We start from the raw sequence: 23012 nt of genomic DNA, 5'->3' as shown, positions 1-23012 counted from the left end.
TCTTTTACCCAACGGAGCTGAAACCTCACCAACTGAGGCTAGCTTGAGAGCCATGATTTTGGCTTCCTAGCATATCTTTCGATGCTGAAAGGTGCATATTGAAAATGTAATTACTTTTTCTTCTACATGAAGCAGTGCATCATATGTGAAATTTTTAAAAATACAAAACTACATGTTATTTGTTTATGATAGAAGATTGCTACTGAGAACAGGAATGGAAACTACACTACATAAACTGCAGGAAGTTGTAAACTTACTCAACATCATGGGTAATAGCCTCTGTAGTATGCAGGACATCTACAAGGAGCGATGCCTCAAGAAGTCGGCATCCAGCATTAAGGACCCTCATAACCCAGAACATCTCTCTTCTCATTACTACCATCAGGGAGGAGGTACAGGAGCCTGAAGACACACACTCAGCAATTTAGGTACAACTTCTTCCCCTCTGCCTTCCAATTTCTGAATGGTCATTGAACCCAAGAACACTACCTCACTACTTTTTTTAAATTTTTGTTTCTGCAATGTTGCGTTGCAGCAGAGACAACAAATTTCATGACATATGCCAGTAATTTTACTCCGGATTCTCAGGAGCCATGCTTGGAGTAAAGAACCAAATAAAATTCTTTAGTTTACAGCAGTGGAGATTCACATCAATCTGCATTTAACAATGACCACCACAGACTGATGCAGGGCACAGCAACAATGTGTATTTTAAACAGTGCTTACTGCATAGTATAATGTCCTAAGGTACTTTGTAGGAACAAACAAAATTTGACATTCAGCCAAATAAGGAGAATTGAGGCAGATGGCAAAAGTTTGGTCAAAGAGGAAGATTTTATGGACAGGCCTAGATTCATTCTCTAAGCATATCCAATTATCTGGATTAAATGTCCAAGCTAAAATAAACTCTGCCTTTTTCCTCCTTCAAACCAATTTTTATACACAGCACCAAGCCTCCAGTTTCAATTTCTGACAGGAAATTTTATGCAAAGAGTGAAACAAATGTTAAGTCAAAGTCCCACACACAAACTTCACTTTATTTCTCCCAACTAAACATTACAAACGTAATTGTACTAACTTGCATTCAAAGGACTTACAAGTCTGCTGCAACGGAACATTGCAGAAACAAAAATTTTTAAAAAGTAGTGAGGTAGTGCTCTTGGGTTCTTGCAAAGGACTTGCAAGTCTTCTTCAATAAAGTCAGCCAGCTCCATTACATCATGAGCACTAGCCTCCCTAGCACTGAGGAAATCTTTAAAAGGTGATGCCACAAAAAGGCAGAATCCATCAGGAATCACCCCTCTTCTCAATGGTACTATCAAGGAGGCGGTACAGGAGCCTGAAGACCCACATTTACATTTTAGGAAACAGCCTTTTCCCTTTCATTATCAGATTTCTGAATGGACAATGAACATAAGTACATTACCTCACTATTTTTTTCTTTTTCTGCTCTCATTTCGCACTATATATAAAATGTATTGATATATATTTTAAAAATATATTTCTTATTGTAATTTATAGTTTATTATTATGCATTGCAATATACTGCTGCCACAAAACAACAAATTTCATGAGATGTGCCAGTGATATTAAACCTGATTCTGAGAACTTTCCCTTTTCCTGGGCAAGGTGCATTGACTCCTAAAAGGCTGCAATCATAGTAGCTGAACTAATAACGCAACCTAGCTTTGGCAACTCACTTAACCTTCCACCGTGACAGCAAAATATCCCAAAGTTTATATCTAGTGTCAGGACATAATTGTGCATTAGAACACATTTATCTTCAACTAACTTGCATTAATACAAACAACTTGGGATTTGAGGACGGATGATAAATAAAATACTTTCCATTCAAAATGCTGTTCATGCCCCATGTTGTAAAGACTACTCTTGTATTTTGCATTACCTCGGAACTTAATGGTAGTAAGTCATCAAAACTAAAGTTAAAATGATATTTCTGAAGGTCCAGAATCAAATTTACTATCACTGGCGTATGTCATGAAATTTGCTAATTTTACAGCAGCAGTACAAAGCAATACATAATAAATACAGAAAAAATTAATCACAGTAAATATTTATTTATTTATTAATTTATTAAACGATTAAATAAGTAGTGCAGAAATAGAAATTTAAAAAGTAGTAAGGTAGTGTTCATGGTCCAATGTCTATTCAGAAATCGAAAGGCAGAGGGGAAGAAACTGCTCCTCAATTGTTGAGTGTGGGCCTTGAAGCTCATGTACCTCCTTACTGATGGTAGTAATGAGAAAAAGGCATGTTCTTGTGATGGGAGTCCTTGAAGATGTCCTGGATACTCGGGAGGCTAGTGCCCACGATGGAGCTGACTGAGCTTACAACTTTCTGCAGCTTATTTCGATCATCCACAGTAACCCCCCTACAATACCAGGCAAGGATGCAACCAGTAGAACACTCTCTTTCTGTGGAAATTTGCGAGTGTCTTTGGTGATATTCAAATTCCTAATGAAATACAGCAGTTGGTGTGCCTTCTTTGTAATTGCATCAATTCAAAAGAAATATACAGACATAATAAGTACAAGTCACCCTTGAAGCTAATCAGCCATCCTATGTGACAATCCCTCATGCTCTATATCCATTTATCGGAACTTTTCTCAGATCTTGTTTACCTAACTTGCAAACATAAAATTCCTTGAGAGTATAAATTCAACCAAACATCCAGAGCTCTCAGTAGTGGAAAATTCCCAAGAATAACAATATTCCAAAAGTAAGGAAACCTTTCAGAAGAGTGGAATTAACAGTATTAACGGAAAACTCTTCAGAAAACTGACAGAAATTTTTTGGCCTGAATGGCATCCTGAGTTCTACCATAAATATGGCTTTAGTAACTACAATAGAATAAGTGAGAGGTGATGACATGTGTCTGTGGGAAACTCTTGCAAGTGGAATTTCAGCTGAAAGGTGAATGCGCTACAGAAGTCCAGCCACACTTTCACTTGTGAATCCATTGGGAATGTGTTTAATGACTGTGAACTATCCGATGATAAAGGGAATTGGATGCTTCCTGCCTGTTTACATCAGTTTGCAAACTGCTGCTGATGATCAGTGCTAACTCAAAGGGAAGAAGCTGTTTTTCACAGTGCTATGAGGAGTGTGCCGGGAGCCACACTTCACACAGTGTGCATGATCTTTTTTTTGACCAGTAAAGATAATTAAGAAACACTAAGTGTCCAAACACTGCCAGCCTTAATATGAATGCTTGACGCACACAACAACAATCTGCAAATGTACTGTAGAGCAACCTGGGTTAATTTAGTTTGATAGACTCCTGTTCCTGTGGTGCACAGTCTTGGACTGTCTTCAAAATATACGTGTAATGAATAAATGTTTTATAAAGATTCTTTGAAAATATGCTGCTTGCATTCAGCATTTGCTTTTGAAATTGAGATGAAATGATACCAATAAAGTGTTGATTCCAACTTATAGAGGAATAGTAATATTAATCCTAACTAATTATTATTTCATTGCACCCTAACACATTTAAACCTTATTTATCCATTATCCCAGTGTTTGAACCACACTGACTAAACAGTGCCTCAGGAAGGCAGTGTCCATCATTAAGGACCCCCACCATCCAGGACATGCCCTCTTCTCATTGTTACCATCAGGAAGGAGGTACAGGAGCCTGAAGGCATACTCTCAGCAATTCAGGAACAGTTTCTTCCCCGCTGCTATCTGATTTCTAAATGAACATTGAACACATAAACAGTTTTTTTTCCGATATTTATTATGGATTGCATTGTACAGCTGCTGCAAAGTTAACAAATTTCATAACGTATGTTGGGATATTAGACTAATTCTGATTCTGAATCTGACTGCTGGTAGAAAAGACCCAACTTTACAATTCCCATTCTTGTTTTCAATCCTTCCAATTCTCCCTCACTCTGTAATCTCCAACCCTATTTCCCACCCTGATATCAGTGGTCCTAGCACAAGAAACCTGTGCAGCATGCTGTTCCTTGAGAATGTTCCACATTCAACAAGATCATGACGCATGGGATGTAGTATAGCAGCTGGCATAATGCTGTTACAGTGCCACCAACCCAGTCCGCTGGTGTGGGTAAGGAGTTCGTAAATTCTCCCTGAGACCACGTGGATTTTCTCCGGGTGTTCCAGTTTCCTCCCACATTCCAAAGGCATATGGTTAATTGTTCACACTGGTGTTACTGGGCAATTTCTAACACTTCTGGATCTATAAATCCAAGGTATGAACAGTGCCAATCTCTGGACATGTAGATTCTAAAGCAATCAATAGTCTGATTTTGAAACTCCATTATACTTTCTCCAAAGTTAAGTACATCCGTAAAGAAAGGAAATTTTTCCTACTAAAGAAAAAAGGGGAAATATACACAAATGAGGTATAATGTCAATTATGCGAAAACTACAAGTTTTATATCCGGATGCAAAATCAATCCAGGCTACAGCTACTACCAGCTGAGCAAAGAGAAAACCTGGCACTAGAGCAGATGCTGCATCTGTTCAACTATCACCAAAGATAAGAGGCTACGTGGTACAAACAGCCTGAGGGGATTGGTTGGGAGGTCAAAAATACAAAAGCAGTGAGCTGTCCTGATTCTCACAGCTTGCCTCATGAAAAGTGGTTTTTCACCTAATTCTTAACCATTACATAACAGTACTCAATTCCCAACACATCATCATCCTTCATCCACTGTTACCAAAAGCAAATAAAGATTTCCTACCTTATTTCCAGCTTCATCTGTTGAATTACTACCTGCAAGGGGGCGGTCATTTAATTGAGGGGGGTGGGGGGGAGGAAGAGAAAGGGGAAAAAATTTTAATAATTGACAATGCTTAACAATTAGGTGTTCAAAAATTACATTAAAAACCTATTTTCAGTACTGTGCAAAAGTTTATACATATATATGTAAAACTAGGGTGCCTAAGACATTTGCACAATACTGTATTTGTCAACATGAAGCGGAGTGCGAGTTTGTGATTCTGGCAGGAGGAAAGAATGTTGAGAATGATGAAGGTGGAGGTTTGCCGGTGAGGTGTGGGACAGCTGGCAGAGAACAAGTGTCAGGGGTTGGGGGTGATGCAGGTGCAGACACACCCAGCCCTGAGGTGCCAGTCAAGGTAATTTGATTCCAATTGGTTTATTATTCATTACAGAGTGTCTCCCGCTCCCTCCCCACACATTTCCCCTTGTCCCAACCATGATTCTCCTCTCCCTGCTTCCTTCACAATCTCAGTCCACTATAAGGAGAGCCATATCAGAATCAGATTTATCATCACTCACACTTGTCATGAAATTTGTGTGTGTATACTTAAAAGCACACATATATTTAAAAGACTTTTGCACAGTACTGTAGCTGATGCAGTATTTTTGATTTGATATCCATGAGTAAGAAAATTCATCAACATGCTGTATCTAAAAGAATATGTTCTTTTTGATAATCTAATAAATCTAAGAATCTTATAAATTTCTTTTTGAAACAATTGAATTCAGTATCCTCCTTTACACATTCCAAATCAAAATGGTGTTCAATTGATTTTTAAAACCTTGGCATCAACTGGAATTCTCTTATTCTGCACTTATCTTTCTCTCATTAGTCTGCCCAGTAATGAGATTCAAAGAGACTCACAGCACAAGAAGCAGCCCAACATATCCCTTCCAGACAAAATTTGAGCTTCCTAGGTAACTCCCAAATCTCAGCATATTGCCTAGGTTACTGTTCTTCTAGGCAATTTTTACATAAGAGGGAAAGAATTTTCCCCCAGCTCATCTCTAATCCTTCCCAATTCACATACCTAAGATATGCAGTTATCAAGCTTGCTCCCAAATGAAAAGTGCTCTTCCTGAACATTTAGTCAAGGCAGCACACATTAAATGCTGAAGGAACTCAGCAAGTCAGGCAGAAAATATGGAAATGAATGAATAGTCAATGTTTCGTGCCATGCCCTTCTTCAGAGCTGGAAAAGAAAAGGGAAGAAATCAGAATAAAAAGTGGGGGAGGTAGGGAAGGAAGACAGACCAGAAGGTGACAGACAAAGTCAGGTGAGTGGGAAAGGTAAAGGGCTGGAGAAGGTATCTGATAGGATAGGAGAGGAGAGTTACTATGGAAGAAATGGAAAGAGGAAGGCACCAAGGGGGAGGTGATAGGCAAGAAGCCAGAGAAGAGAATAGAAGAGGGAAGGGGAGGGAAACGGTTTTTTACTGGAAGGTTAAATCAATTTCATGCCGTTAGGTTGAAGGCTACCCAGATGGAATATTAAGTGTTGCTCCTCCACCCTGAGGGTGGTTCCATCTTGGCAGATACTTAATTGATCTCAAAGAATATTACAGTGCCACAGTAGCATTACAGGTGCACAGATATAGATATTAGAAGAAAAGTTGAAAGAAAAAAAATGTTACCACTAACAGTCTAACAGGAAGGGGCCATCACTTCCCTGTTTTTGTTGACTCATAGAGCCTAACAGTAGAGGGTAAGAAGACAACTCCCTGGAGGTTTTTTCCAGTCCTGTGCTTTGTGCCCCCATACCAGATGGTGATACAGTCAGAATACCTTCCATGGTATATCTGTTTGGTGACATATCAAAACTGGTGTGCCAGATATCAATCTGTTGGGCCCAGGATAGATATTCTGTAATGTTGACACCCAGGAATTTGAAGCTACTTACCCTTTTCACAGCCAACTCCTCGATAGAAGTCTGCTGTGTGTTCTGACTTTCCCCTTCCTGAAGTCCACAGTCAATTCCGATCTATTTCATTCCTAAATGCCTTCTTGTTACCATAAGAAATAGGAGAAGAATATACCCAATGACTTGGCTTCCACAGCCATCTGCGGCAATGAATTCCACAGATCCACCACACTTTGGCTAAAGAAATTCCTCTTCATCTATGTTATAAATATGTCTTATTCCAAAGCTGTTCCCTCTGGTCCTAGACTCTCCCACTATCAGTCACATCCTCTCCACATCATTTCTAGCTAGGCATCCGAGATTCTACCAACAGTGGATTTATAGATGGCATTTCACTTGTACGTATCCACAAAGTCACGAATGTGGAAAGAGCAAAGCATTGAGCTAAGCACACATTCTGGAGATGCATCTTTGCATGCATTCTCGAGGTACATCTTTGAGGATGATGTGGACATCCTTGCAGACCCTATTGAAATTCTAAAGTTCAGTGGTTAGGAGCATACATCATAAGTCCATAATTCTGTTGTTTATATCTATAAATTAGAAGGACCTTCAAAATCTTCAAGAAGGTGGATAATTTTTTTAGCACAGTACACTGAAGAGGAATTCAAGGGAATTAGAAGTACTGGAGAAATTAATAACATTGCATGTTCATAAATCTCTGAATACAATAATGCCTACTTATAGATTACAGAACAGTAGCTACAGATGTGGACTGCTGTTGCAAATGTAACCCCATTCTTTAAAAGCTGAGGGACAGAACAAAAAGAAATCTACACAACTAAGTGGCTTACAGTACATTATCATGAGTGATATTTACTGACATTAGTAGTGAAAGCAATGTATGGGAGCTATCATAACAAATGCAATAAAGTGATTCTTAAATTACATGCTTAATCAATAGCTTATCATAATTCTGGCCTCACCCTATCTGAAATTTAGACAATAGACAATAGGTGCAGGAGTAGGCCATTCAGTCCTTCAGGCCAGCACCAGCATTTGATGTGATCATGACTGATCATCCACAATCAGTGCCCCGTTCCTGCCTTCTTCCCATATCCCTGGACTCCACTATCTTTAAGAGCTCTATCTAACTCTTTCTTGAAAGCATCCAGAGAATTGGCCTCCACTGCCTTCTGAGGCAGAGCATTCCATAGATCCACAACTCTCTGGGTGAAAAAGTTTTTCCTCAACTCCATTCTAAATGGCCTACCCATTGTTAAACTGTGGCCTCTGGTTCTGGACTCCCCCAACATCAGGAACATGTTTCCTGCCTCTAGTGTGTCCAATCCCTTAATAATCTTATATGTTTCAATCAGATCTCCTATCATTCTTCTAAATTCCAGTGTATACAAGCCCAGTTGCTCCAGTCTTTCAACATATGACAGTCCCACCATCCCGGGAATCAACCTCGTGAACGTACACTGCACTCCCTCAATAGCAAGAATGTCCTTCCTCAAATTTGAAGACCAAAACTGAACACAATACTCCAGGTGTGGTCTCACCAGGGCCCTGTACAATTGCAGAAGGACCCCTTTGCTCCTACATTCAACTCCCCTTGTTATGAAGGCCAACATGCCATTAGCTTTCTTCACTGCCTGCTGTATCTGCATGCTTACTTTCAGTGACTGATGAACAAGGACACCTAGATCTTGTTGTACTTCCCCTTTTCCTAACTTGACACCATTCAGATAGTAATCTGCCTTCCTGTTCTTGCCACCAAAGTGGATAACCTCACATTTATCCACATTAAACTGCATCTGCCATGCACCTGCCCACTCACCCAACCTGTCCAAATCACCCTGCATTCTCCTAACATCCTCCTGACATTTCACACTGCCACCCAGCTTTGTGTCACCTGCAAATTTGCTAATGTTACTTTTAATCCCTTCATCTAAATCATTAACGTATATTGTAAATAGCTGCGGTCCCAGCACCAAGCCTTGTGGTACCCTACTAGTCACTGCCTGCCATTCTGAAAAGGACCCGTTGTTTCTGTCTGCCAACCAATTTTCTATCCATGTTAGTACCCTACCCCCAATATACCATGTGCTCTAATTTTGCCCACTAATCTCCTATGTGGGACCTTATCAAAGGCTTTCTGAAAGTCCAGGTACACTACATTCACTGGCTCTCCTTTGTCCATTTTCATAGTTACATCCTCAAAAAATTCCAGAAGATTAGTCAAGCATGATTTCCCCTTCGTAAATCCATGCTGACTTAGACCGATTCTGTTACTGCTATCCAAATGTGTCGTTATTTTATCTTTTATAATTGACTCCAGCATCTTCCCTACCACTGATGTCAGGCTAACTGGTCTATAATTCCCTGTTTTCTCTCTCCCTCCTTTCTTAAAAAGTGGGATAACATTAGCTACCCTCCAATCCTCAGGAACTGATCCTGAATCTATAGAACATTGGAAAATGATTACCAATGCGTCCACGATTTCTAGAGCCACCTCCTTAAGTACCCTGGGTTACAGACCATCAGGCCCTGGGGATTTATCAGACTTCAGTCCCATCAGTCTACCCAACACCATTTTCTGCCTAACGTGAATTTCCTTCAGTTCCTCCGTTAGCCTAGGTCCTCTGGCCACTATTACATCTGGGAGATTGTCTGTGTCTTCCCTAGTGAAGACAGATCCAAAGTATCTGTTCAACTCATCTGCCATTTCCTTGTTCCCTGTAATAACATCACTTGTTTCTGCCTTCAAGGGCCAAACTTTGGTCTTAACTAATTTTTTCCTCTTCACATACCTAAAGAAGCTTTTACTATCCTCCTTTATATTCTTGGCTAGCTTACCTTCGTACCTCATCTTTTCTCCCCGTATTGCCTTTTTAGTTATCTTCTGTTGATCTTTAAAAGTTTCCCAATCCTCTGGCTTCCCGCTCATCTTTGCTATGTTATACTTCTTCTCTTTTATTTTTATACTGTCCTTGACTTCCCTTGTCAGCCACAGTTGCCCCCTACTCCCCTTAGAATCCTTCTTCCTCTTTGGAATGAACTGATCCTGCACTTTCTGTATTATTCCCAGAAATATCTGCCATTGTTGTTCCACTGTCATCCTGCTAGGGTATCCTTCCAGTCAGCTTTGGCTAGTTCCTCCCTCATGGCTCTAGTGCTTCAGTCCACCAGCACAGCCCTGGACAACTAAAAATTAGGGTTCTTGAATATCAAGCTCTCCACAAAGTTCATGGTTTACTGTACAGCAGTTTGATTACTTCGTCTACTTGAAGAGTCGGAAAATACCAATACTAGCACTATTGCCTTTGCAAAATCTTCTAGACCCACCAGAATAAGCAAACCAATGTTAGCAAACATCACCAGAACTACACTTTGCTGCTTTGGACAGACTCCTTCATTGAAATGCCTGATACCAACATTCTATTCTCAACTCTGTCATGACTAAACACTCTTGGCGAAAATGCAATATGCCTACCATCTGCTGTGAACCCATGACCACTCAAATTTGAGGTATTTGAGGGAGGGCATTGAGAATAAAACCCTCACATCAGGAATACATAGACATCCAGCGTAAATAGCAACAGTCCACTACCCAGCTGTCACTACTGTCAGGAATGTTCTGATTCATCAACAGAATAGATTGCAGTCCTGACATTGTCCTTAGAGGAACAAGAGAAATGAAAAGAAAGGTATCCTAAATCAAACTATAAAAAATTACTGTTTCATGCTTTTAATTTGTCATATGTCGTTTATCTACCTCATCCACCTGAGGTTTCTATTATGCCTACTTTTACGCATTCACAAAAAGAGACTGCACTTGTTTTTACCCGCTGATTCGATTTCATGTGGCAACCTGGTGCTGTGTAACTCTATATATATTTATGACTTTAACATCCACATTTTCTTTAAGTTCACTTCTACAGACTTTCTGCAGAGTTAAGTTTTATGTCGTATCTCACAATGTACATTCCTCAACATATGCTGAGTGGGGAGCTGGGGAGAAAAGGGTAGGGGAGGAGGGGAGACAATATTTGGGAGAATTGATTTTTGTATTACTGGGAATGTATTTGATCTGAATCCTAATGAACTCCCCCCCCCCCCCCCCGGAAAGCCTCCCACTGTATGACTCTCTAATTTACCTTAAAACAGCTCCTCTTCAATTTTTCTTATCTCATATTTCAGCTTGATAACTCTGGTGTTCTATAATTATAAACTATTATAATTATTACTCCAGGTAACCATCCAGCACATCTACACTTAACACCATCGCAAGAAAGCAGCATCCATCATAAGAGATGCCCCACCCAGGCCATGCTCTTTTCTTAATGGTGCCATTGGGTAGAAGGTACAGGAGCCTCAGGACTTGCACCACCAGGTTCAAGAACAGTTACTACCCCACAACCATCAGGCTCTTGAATAAAAGGGGATAACTACACTCACTTGCCCATCTATTAAGGTGTTCCCACAACCAATAATCTCACTTTAAGGATTCTTTTATCTAATTATTTCATGTTCTCATTATCTACTGCTATTTATTTACATTTGCATTTGCACAGTTCTGCACTCTGGTTGATCTTTTATTGATCCTGTTATAGTTACTATTTGCTGAGTATGCCCACAGGAAAATGAATCTCAGGGTTGTATTTGGTGACATATATGTACTTTGATAATAAAATTTACTCTGAACTTGTCCATAAAAGTATGCTAAATCTAATTAGTTGAGTGCTCCCTCAAGGACGTTCTCCTGCTACTGCTCTTCCCATTTGCCCACTTCATTCCCTAAGCACAGGTTTAGAACTGCCCTTTCTCATTGTTCTGTGTAATGATTCTCATAAATGAACTCCACACCTTCCATACTACTTACTCTCCCACTAATCTGATTAGTGTTCGGGTAACTGAAATCCCCTACTAATATAACCTTCTCAGAAACTGGTCTTGCGTATTAGCTCTTCCATATTCCTCTGAACATTTGAGGTTTGTAACACATTCCCAGCAATGAAACTGCCTGCATTTGTTCCTCAATTTATCACATCTGACTTCATCTGTTGATGCAAGAAACATATTATCTGCCTCAGAGATGTATTTATTTCCTGAACCAATATTGCTCTCATCCCCCTTTTTATAACACACCACTATTAACCGAAAATCTTAATATGGAAGGTTTAGATGCCATTCCTGCTGATGTTTCAGCAACAGTCACAATACAATATTCATAATTTAAATTTCTGGAAATCTAAGTGAAATATTTTGAACTATTCTGTTAGTAAAGGTGCCAACATGCCCTCACAAACTCAGTGTAGAGCTCAAAGTTGTACAAATAGAGAAAACACTATAAGGTTCTCCAGCAAATAAGACAGTAAAACACAGGAGCAGTATTTGGCCATTGAATCTGCTCTCAACCCCATTCTCTTGCCTTCTGCCCATAACCTTTGATACTTTGACTAATGAAGAACTAGCAACCTCCACTTTAAATATATACAATGACTTGCGACGTGGCCTCCACAGCTCTCTGTGCAATGAATTCCACAAATTCACCACCCCTTGGCTTACATTCCTCCTCATCTCTGTTCTAAAGGGACATCCCTCTATTCTGAGAGTGTACCCTCTGGTTCTACACTCCTACACTATGGGATCTCTGTCTAGGCCTTTCAATATTCAAGAGGTTTCAATGAGATTCCCCCTCATTCTTCCAAACTCCAGCAACTGCAGGCCCAGAGCCATCAAATGCTCCTCATACGTTAACCATTTCATTCCTGGAAGCATTTTCATGAATCTCCTCTGGCCCCTCTCCAATGCAATGCCTATATTCTTAGATAAGGAGCCCAAAAACTGATGACAGTACTCCAAGTGCAATCTGACCAGTACCTTATAAATGTTAGCTCTATTGACTGGTGGTGTGCAATTATTTTGAAAGCTACTGTTCTGTATAGCAGGAAAAAGAAAAGTAAAATTGAATCTTTATTACAGTCACAATCTGTGTTAGAAAAATGCAGATGTCATAATGCATTTAGTTGAAGGCAGGAGGAGGATGATGGAGAATATGATGTTGCAATCTTAGTTGCATCTTGTATTTAGATTATACATCCCTGATCACACTGAATCAGAATCAGGTTTCCTATCACTGGCACATGTAGTGAAATTTGTTAGCTTTGCTGCAGCAGTACAATGCAATAAATAACAATACAAAAATATGTGTGAACTACAGTAAGTACATATATAAAATAGTTAAATTAAATAAGTAGTGCAAAACTATAAATAAAATTTATCATGTTCATTGATCGTGTGGATAGTCAGAGGCTTTTTCCAGGGCTGAAATGGTTGCCACAAGAGGACACAGGTTTAAGGTACTGGGGAGTAGGTACAGAAGAGATATCAGGGGTAAGTTTTTTACTCAGTGGTAAGTGTTTGGAATGGGCTGCTGGCAACAGTGGTGGAGGCGGATACAATAGGGTATTTTAAGAGACTCTTAGATAGGTACATGGAGTTTAGAAAAGTAGAGGGCTATGGGGAAGTCTAGTAATTTCTAAGGTAGGGACATGTTCGGCACAACTCTGTGGGCCGAAGGGCCTGTAATGCGCAGTAGATTTTCTATGTTTCTAAAACTAGTGAAGTAGTGCCCATGGGTTCAATGGCTATTCAGAAATCAGATGGCAGGAGGGAAGAATCATTGAGTGTGTGTTTTCAGGTTCCTGTACCTCCTTCCTGATGGTAACAATGAGAACAAGGCATGACTTGGGTGAAGGTGGCCCTTAATGATGGATGACGCCTTTTAGAGGCATCGCTCCTTGGAGATATCCTGGATACTACAGAGGCTAATGCTCATGATGGAGCTGACTGAGTTTACAACTTTCTGCAGCCTATTTTGATTCTGTGCAATAGCACCCCCACCCTCACCCCATATCAGATGGCGATGCAGCCAGTTAGAAATTTAGGAAATGGATGTCATTATACCATCAGTTGGGCTTGATGCCTTATTCTGCATCTTCTTTACACAATCATACAGAGAACAACATGAACAACAGCCACTTTGGGTACGATACCTGGCTGTTGGCATTAAAGATCCACTGGCAGCATGAATCAGTTGTTTGGGGAGAGAAGGGGAGGGGACAATGATTTGTTCCAGAATTGCCCTGATGTTAATACTGGGAGTAACATCTTGTTATTTACCGCAAAGATGAATGGACTCCCTGGTGTTGTAAAGCAATATTTACATGACACATTTTTACTGCGAAGTAGCAAAGACAAACACACATGTCTAAGTGACAAAATTAATTACACTGCAGCTTTCCGGACCAGGCTGCCAACATTTTTCTGTTTTTTTTTGAAAAGGAAAGTGTTAAAGCAAAACATATTGAATGCTAGAAAGCAGTTTAGTTATGTGTTCTCAAAGGGTAAAGTTTTTTTAAACAAACACCTCATCATTTAAGAAAAATGTTATTTCAAATCATTAATCTACCATATTGGACAATTCCTGGAATTTTCCCCACCAAATCTTTCTTGAATAACCTGTGGGAATTACTGTGTGGGTGGGGATTGGATCTCTTACCTTTCAATCAAATAATCTGTTTATTTTTGCCAAAGATGTTAAGTAAATAATAGCTATTTGGCAGCAATCTTTAAAAGGCAATAGGTATTTAATGCCTCAAGTAAAGGAAGAGAGGACAAATGGACAATACAGGAGGCAGTTAAATCTTTTTCTTGGTGGTGTTAGATAACTCAGATTTCTATCTACCAGTTCTATCTCAGCAATGCTGTAGCATTCACAGGAGTGGCAGGATTGTCATGATAACCCTTGACATCTCTTTTATGTTATCCCTTTCAATGTTCAGTGCAACCCTAAGATTTTCACCAGGTTATTTTCTTCTGGTTTATATCACCAGTACAACTCTTTCCCACAAACTAGACACTTCCGATTGTATTCAAATGGGTGGCCAGACAGTGTGGTTAGGACATTCTGAATTATGTCTATGGAGCCCTGGGTTAGTGGCAAGGCTCCATGACATAAATAAAGGTTGGGAACCACTGACTTCGCCAAATATCTATAAAGAGACATATCTGTTCTTCAACACTTGGCTGTCTAGGGAAGAAGAATGGCTGCAGATTTCCAACAGTACCAAAGTGAGGACAGTTCACATGCTACAAGACACATTGAAAAGTCCCACGGTCATGATGGGAAGTCAAATACAAGCCTCTCTTCTTTTAATTCTGTCACCAGTGATGAAAACAACAGAAGTTCTTCTCACATAAATTCTACATTTCAAAATGCTCTGCCCTTTCTCCTAATTTTTTTAAACATTGATGTGATCCTGCACCATAGATATCTTTCAACAAGTTTCCTATCTCCTATCATTCATAACTTGCACTTTTACTCTTAAACTAAGGGAGCTAGGCAAAGGGCCAAGATCAATAATGCAAGAACATAAACTCGTACAGCTTCCTCCGCTCTTTTCCATTAGACTTTCAGGCCTCCAGACGTATCCCCATTTCTCATAGTTAGCAACAGTGCAAAATTAGTGGACTGAACAAGCAAGGTTTTTTAAGTGAAACTTTTTCAAATCTTGTCACATTGAAACAGAAGTGACAAAGGAAAACAAAGTCCTGGTAAACCAGCAACAGATCCTCAGAAAGAATTCAGCTACTAGTTTACAGTAACAAGACTGAACTTGCCTTTGGAATTGAACCAGTATTGACACTTTTATCTACCTTATCTCCAGGCGTGCACAACTATTTAGATGTCATGTGTTAGTTACAAAAGGAAATGGCCAACCAGCTTTTCAGACAAACAGCCAATAACTTAAGAGAAAAGTTAAATGAAAGTAAGAAAACTCACTAAAGTTTGGAGCAATCTGAAATAATGAGAAAACCCAAGAGGATATCATGGAGAGGCAGAAGGGGAGCACAATATAGATCATACACACTCAGTGGCCACTTTATTAGGTACACCTGCTCATTAATGCAAATATCTAATCAGTCAATCATGTGGCAGCAACTTAATACATAAAAGCATGCAGACATAGTCAAGATGTTCAGTTGTTGTTCAGACCAAACGTAAAAATAGGGAAGAAATGTGATCTAAGTGACTTTGACTGTGAAATAAATGTTGGTGCCAGACAGGGTGGTTTGAGCATCTCAAAAACTGCCGATCTCCTGGGATGTTCACGCATAATAGTCTCTGGAGTTTACAGAGAAGGGCGCAAAAAAACAAAAAACACCCAGTTTTGTAAGCAAAATCACCTTGTAAAATAAGGCAGGTTAAAGGAGAATGGCCACTGGTTCAAGCCGACAGGAATATGACAGTAATTCAGTCTATGCCCACACTAGACTGGATAGTTTTGAAAATGCCGGTTTCGCGTAAAAATGACAGGCGTCCACACTAGGCGCCTTTAAAAATACCTCTTTCCACATTGAAATGGATATTTGGGCGAATCTCCTCCTACTGGGCATGCGCAGGACACACAGAAAACAAGCGAAGAGGAAACGGTATACTTGGTGTGCATTTGTCCAGTTACAGACTAGAAAGACTTAAAAGGAAATTGCCAAATGAAAGACTTGGTGCGCATTTGTCCAGAAACATTTCCTACAGCCCTAGTCTCTTCACCGATGAAAAGGACGACAGCTACAATGAAATGCAATAAGGCTTGTTACTGGGCAAAAGTGAAATTTGCTGTTACCTCATTTGGTTGACTTTACTTTTGCCATGTCTTTGTGTATTATTTTGTTATATTTAATGTGCAATAAAACAAGTTACTGGGCAAAAGTGACAATTGCATCTATTGAATGTTTGCACAAGCAATACATTAATAAAGCACCTCATTAAATGTATAAAACATGTCTTCATCAGTGTTATCTTGTATTTCCATACAATGTTACACTAGGCTGTTACACATCTATTGTCAGATATTGTTGTGGTGTTAGAGGTTGTATTCAAGAAAACAATGAAATGCCACGCTGCCGCCAACATTTGTTACGGCACGTCATGACAGCGGTTTTAAAAATAGCCAGTTACCCCGAACACACTACGCCGGATATTAGGCGTTTTCAGATTTATTCACTCTGGTGAGCGTTTCTGAAAATCTCTGTTTTCAGGGGAGGAAAATGCTGTTTCAGTGAGGATGGAGGGTCAAAACGAAGAGAAAAAGCTTCGGTTATGGATTTATCAGGTCTAGTGTGGACGTAGCCTCAGATAACAACATACTACAAGAGTAGCGTGCAGAAGAGCACCTCTGAATACACAACACTTCAGAACTTGAATTAGCCTGGTTACAGCAACAGAAGACCACGAACATATACTCAGTGGCCACCTTATTAGATACAGGAGGTACCTCTGTCTGCAGTTCTCTGCTTATACAAGCCTCTATAATGCAAAGGAGCTACATGGTGTGAAAATGTTAAGATAATTCAATTCATATAGTTAGCTAACAAAAGTCAAGTCAGGACAATGTTTTAAGGCAGAACTGTGTGTGCATTTTAAGGTTCTAAGTTGAAATAAAAATATTTTCCCATGTGTAACATCAAAATATAAACTATTAATGGGACCAGAATTGCAATAAATTAGATAAATAAACTTCCAAATTCTTAACTGGGTAAAACTAATTTTTTTCCTTTTGGGGGAAACAAGGACTCAATTAACAAATGAAACTCTCCTGTGGCTCAGTGTTTACCTTCCTGGCAATAATCACATGTGTTATATCTTTAGAGCAAAAACAATGTTACAGCAGTTCTCAAAGGGGTTAATGACAAGGAAGGATTTTTATTCCTCAACAAAAATGTAAAACAAAAGGAACCAATTAAGTTAGTTGGTGAAGCAGATGGGACTGCAGGGCAGCAGCAGGGGAGCAGACAGAGTGCCACATGCAGGGGTGCTAATACTTCTGTTAGCTTTAACTGCTGGCACTCACACACTAACACATGGCAGCAAGCCTTTGGCAGATTTGTCATCAAACTCATTTAGATGAAACACAAACTGTTTGCTCCTCGATTTGGAAAAGGTCAAGAAATCCACAAATTCACAATCCATTGGAAAAGCAGGAGCAGGCCAAGGATTAGGATGCTTACTGCGGAGCAAGATAATGCTACTTTGGCAGCTTGCAGGGATAAGTCTATTTACAAACCAGCTGAACTAAGAGGAGATACTTTTATCATTACCTGCTCTTTTAGCTACCAACTCCCAAATGAAACTATATTCATCTTTACAGTGATCATTTTTGTTTGAACTAATATTCAAGTAGCAGTGTAAGATATAACATGATGTTTCACAAACAAGCAGCAAGCAAAGGCATCATACCTGGAGCGAATGATAATTGAAAACTGGAATAAAGATGCGGAGATTTTCAAAATCAATGCTTGGGGAGTTGAAAGAGGTCAATTAAAGCAATGAAACAACAGAAGGAATCAAAAGACGGCAGTGAAACAAAATAAAAGTGCTAACAGATTGATGCACACTTAAAAACGATTCTTTTACAAGTTCAGTGACAGTAAGCCAGCAAAGGTGAGCAAGATAATGCAGTATAGGATACATGTTACAGATTGTTGGATGCATCACACCTGTACACAGATTGGCACTGGCTGTTGTGAAGCTATAAAGATGAGCATTACCATTTTATCAGGGAGTCCCAGTCAAGGAAGGTACAGAATCTTGACTGATCTCCACCTAAAGTAGTGTCCAGTTCTTTGTCGTTATTGCTGGGAGAGATATCCAGACCTTGGAAAATGTTATAAAATTGCTTACTAGATTAATACACAAATGTATTATAATGTAATATAAGCTGTCACAACAAGGTTAGAATAGGCTGCATCTTTATATTCATGATCTGTCTTAGCATTGGAGGTGGACAGGTCAGATGGGATTTTAATGGAAATATTGAAGGGAGAAGAGGAACTGGAGTAAGTGCATGTAAAGAGATGTTTATAATGAGATAAACTAAACAGAAGGGGGCACCATGGACTTGCGCTGTTAATCAAACCCAGATATGATGTGGTTTCTCTTTCCCCAAAGTTTCACTGACCTTTGAAATAACTTACTGGCTTAAGCAGTGTATGCAACTTTTCTGCAAATTTCCCAGAACAGATGAACAAAATGTAGCATAACTCATGAACACAAGGCATTCTGCAGATGCCGGAAATCCAGAACAACACACATAAAATCTGGAGGAACTCAGCAAGTCAGGTAGAATCTACGGGAAAGAAATAGTTGACAATTTGAGCCAAGACTCATCACTAGGACTGGTATAATGCATGGTCATTGCCACATCTTGGAACTTCAGTAAGTTATTTCAAAGCATTCTGATGAAGGCTTTCCAAGAATTTTCTTCAACACATCAAGTGGCTTTAGAAAGTAAATACAGGGCTTAGAACAGTCATAGATGGGAAGTATTGGAGAATGTATTGTAACGCAATAAGGCATCTGATGGACTGGTTAAGCCCATCTTTTGATGCCATGTTACCATTTACCTTTCTGTGAATAACCAGAGATTGTGAGCATTTTATTTACGTACAGTGCTGTCAGCTGGAATGTAATGGAAGAATCCCAGTTTTAACCTGTAATAACACAAGATCTCCTCCACAGTTTTACAGCATAACAAGATTGATAGAAGTTAAGGAGTTTTTAAATGATACATTTAGAGAAGAGACAGGAGACACAAAAAGAAGTAAAATAACTAGTTAAATACACACAATATGCTGGAGGAACTGAGCAGGTCAGGCAGCATCTATCGATGGGAATAAACAGTCAAGGTTTCGGGTCAAGCCCCTTCATCAGGACATTGTGTGTATTGGTCTAGATTTCCAGCATCTCTTGTGTCTAAAGAACTAGATAAATAGAAAGATAGCATTAAGTCACCTCAGAATGGATCCAGCTGAGATTTGTGATCCACTGGAAGTTCAGTGAGTGCATAGAAACTGCTTAGCTAACTGATGTTCAATATCTTGCATTTACAGTGTTGTTCAATGACTTTACATAATAGAAGAGGTATGCCTCGGAATGTGACAGCAAGATGAAAACTTGCTCCCATCTCGTTTCATAAATTAGACACGTGGATCACACCGCAACACTGCTTGGAGCAACTCTTGTTTCCATCTGCCCAGTGATTAACAAAAATCCCTTTGAAATTGGGCAAGGCAGGGATGAACAAGAGGACGGGACACCAACATCACTACCTCAATACTGAACTGATCACTGAACACAACCTATGGACTCACATTCAAGGACTCTGCAACTCATGTTCTTCCTGTTCTTTATTTACTTAATATTATTATTATTTGTATTTGCAGTTTGCCTTCTTGGTTGCATGCCAGTCTTTGTGTGTAGCTAGTCGCTGATTCTATTAAATCTGCGAATGCCTGCAAAAATGAATCTCAGAGTAGCATATAGTGACATCTATGTACTTTGAAGGTGGTTTTATGGCAATTGGTTTAAACACAGGAAGGAAGGAATCTGGGTTGCCACAAAGTCTGTGACTATGCACAAGTATGTGCTACCACCCAGTGGACAATCTGGGCATATCACAGTGGGGTAATAATTCGATCTGTCTGGGTTTCCAGTCTTCAGAAATAAACTACCATTTGTTCATCAGCACTGGCACTAAATTCCTACAACTCCTTCCTCAACAACTCTATGGGAACACCTTCACCTTCACTAGCAGGACTGTGGCTCAAGGAGGTAGCTAAACACCAACATCTCAAGAACAACTAGAGATGGACAATAAATAAAACACCCACAAACCAAAAGTGAGTAGAACATTAGTTGCTCAATTTCAAACATGTTAAAGGGCTGATAGTTTTTTTTTAATATATGAAGCGGGTGTTCAAGGAGAAAAACAAACATGATAGCTTTGAGATTCACCTTCAGAGAATTTCAGGCAACATCTATGGAAAATAAAAAGTCAACATTTATAGGAAGCCTTGATGAAGGAGGGGGCTCGGCCCAAAATGTCGAACTTTTATTCATTTCTACAGATGCTGCCTGACCTGCTGAGTTCCTCCACCATTTTGAGTGTGTTGTTGTAGATTTCCAGCATCAGCAGATTTTCTCATGTTTATGACACAGAGTCCGTCATGCATGTCCCTCTAACACATATTGGATGCAAAGTGAATTAAGCTGCAGGAAATCAGCTGTTCCCTTCACTCAGTCTGTGATACCTGGAACTAGAGTTCATGTTTAAACAAAGTCTGGAAACATTACTGGAATTTAGCGATTTCTTACTGATGTAAGAGATAATCAGCAATTCTACCCTCACAACAGCATTTTCCTGGACCACTTCAGTTGGTGGCACCAACAGAATTACTGTACAAAAGGAGGCAATCTGGGTCCGGCCCATCAACTCCATGACGGTAACATGTAAGAGCCATCCAGCCAATCCGGTCGCCAGCTCCCTCGCCATTTTTGAACTCTACAATAGGTTGGATCTACTTCACATCAGCCCCTTACCTTCACACCAACCATGTCATGAGCCCATTCAGGAGAAAGGCAAGTGCAAGTACACACATTTTTTTAGTTTTAATATTAATTTTACTTAATTTAATTGATTAAATGCATTTTAATATATTTTAAATATTTTTTTTTAAATGCATTGGAATCTTTTCTACTCTTTTTGGATTATCAGACATATTCAGAAACAATAGAAAAGCTTTTGACTATCTTGGTCCAGAACTCATCACCCAGTGCCATGAAGCCTATTTTCAGTTCACCAATCATTACACCTTCTGATCAGCAAGGCCTGGAATCCGATGAGACTAGCATGGGGCTTTCAAAGTTACTTGTGGAGATCATGCGAGAAAAACAAGTGTAAAGTGTGAGAGCCATCTGTTAAGTTATACACTGCATTGCATTTCATTCCAAAGGTCACCTGCTTCCTTCTCTTTCATTCCTTCTGGCTCTGCTCCTCTCTCTCAATCCACTTTCAGTTGAGAACTTTCTTGATGTTTCCAAACTTGGCTCCTTGAATGTTTCGGCACTGCAACTTCCAGACATCATAAATCTCACCCAAATGCCTAATGATTCTGTGAAATGTCACATGCACAGTAACTGCATGCAACCATGCACTCTCGTTCCCATTACACTGCACTCATTGAACATCCAAAACTTAAAATTTTCATTTTTAGATCACTTGACAATTTCCTGTGCTTGCCCTAAAACAAAACCCTACTCTGATGCCTTCCCTGACCTGCTGATTATTTCCAAAGTCTTGTACCATTTCATACAGTTTTAGTGACTGCATAGTCCAGAATCAAGTTTATGCCAAGAAATTTATTGTTTTGTAGCAGCAACATATTATAATAAAAAATGTATAAATTGCACACACACACATAAAGTAGTGAGGCAGTGTTCATGGGTTCAATGTCCATTCAGAAATCTGATAGCAGAGGAGAAGAAGTTGTCCCAAAGACATTGAGTGTTTGCCTTCAGGCTCCTGCACCTCCTTCCTGGGGGTAGCAATGAGAAGAGGGCATGTCCTGGGTGATGGGAATCCTTAATGTTGGGGGTCACCTTTTTGAAGCATCACCTTCTGAAGGTGTCCTTGATGCTGAGGAGGCTAGTGCCCATCCATGATGGAGCTGGTCACCTTTTGTATGAAATGAACCAAATCTTAGATAATTCTGTGCTTACCAGTTACAATCCATATTAACCTGCTCTAGCATCTCTTTCTATGGTTTGCCTGAAGCACGTTGGATGCTTTGCATGGTCCAGAGATACTACATAACATGCATGGATCTATGGAAAAGAGAAAACAGTCAGAGTAAGAAGGAGGGGGAGGGGAGAAAGAAGTTCAAGGTAGTGGGTGTTAAATGAAACCGGGAGAGGGGAAGAAGTGAATTAATGTGGTTGGTGAAGTTGATTGGTGAAAGAGATACAAGACCAGAGAAGGAAGAATTTAATAGGAGTGGACATCCTTGCAGGCAGAGCAAGTACCACAAACCTGCCCCTACACCTCCACCCTCAATACCATTCAGGGCCCCAAACCGTCCTTCCTGATGAGGCGACACTTCACTTGTGAGTCTATTGGGGTCATATACTGTGTTCAATGCTCCCGATGTGACCTCCTGTATATCGATGAGACCTGAGGTAGGCTGGGAGACTGCTTTGCCAAGCACCCAAGCTCCATTCACCAGAAAAAGCGGGATCTCCTAGTGGGCACCCAACTTAATTCCCCATTCCCATTCTGTCATGCAGGCCAATAGCCTCCTCTACAACTATGATGACGCCACTCAGGTTGGAGGAGCAACAACTTATATTTCATCTGGGTAGCCTCCAACCTGATTTCAAGAACACTGATAGCTCAAACTTCCGATAATTGCCCCCCCCCCGCACCATTCCCCACTCCGACTTCCCTCTCTCACCTTATCTCCTTGCCTGC

The 23012-nt window shown here is 39.9% G+C and overlaps 1 protein-coding gene across 1 annotated transcript in view; it reads right to left on the bottom strand.

Annotated features, from left to right (window-relative positions):
* timm50 (translocase of inner mitochondrial membrane 50 homolog (S. cerevisiae)) overlaps positions 1-23012 on the bottom strand; it is a 148518-nt gene that overhangs the window by 110791 nt on the left and 14715 nt on the right. The window contains exon 2 of the mRNA XM_059951013.1: positions 4734-4765. Coding sequence (XP_059806996.1) covers positions 4734-4765 — 32 coding nt within the window. The remainder of the gene's footprint in view (positions 1-4733; positions 4766-23012) is intronic.

The sequence above is a fragment of the Hypanus sabinus genome, chromosome 26 (assembly GCF_030144855.1).
Source record: "Hypanus sabinus isolate sHypSab1 chromosome 26, sHypSab1.hap1, whole genome shotgun sequence".
Classification (NCBI taxonomy): domain Eukaryota; kingdom Metazoa; phylum Chordata; class Chondrichthyes; order Myliobatiformes; family Dasyatidae; genus Hypanus; species Hypanus sabinus.
Note: the sequence above shows the minus strand (reverse complement) of the source record. Positions and strands in the feature narration are given on the sequence as shown.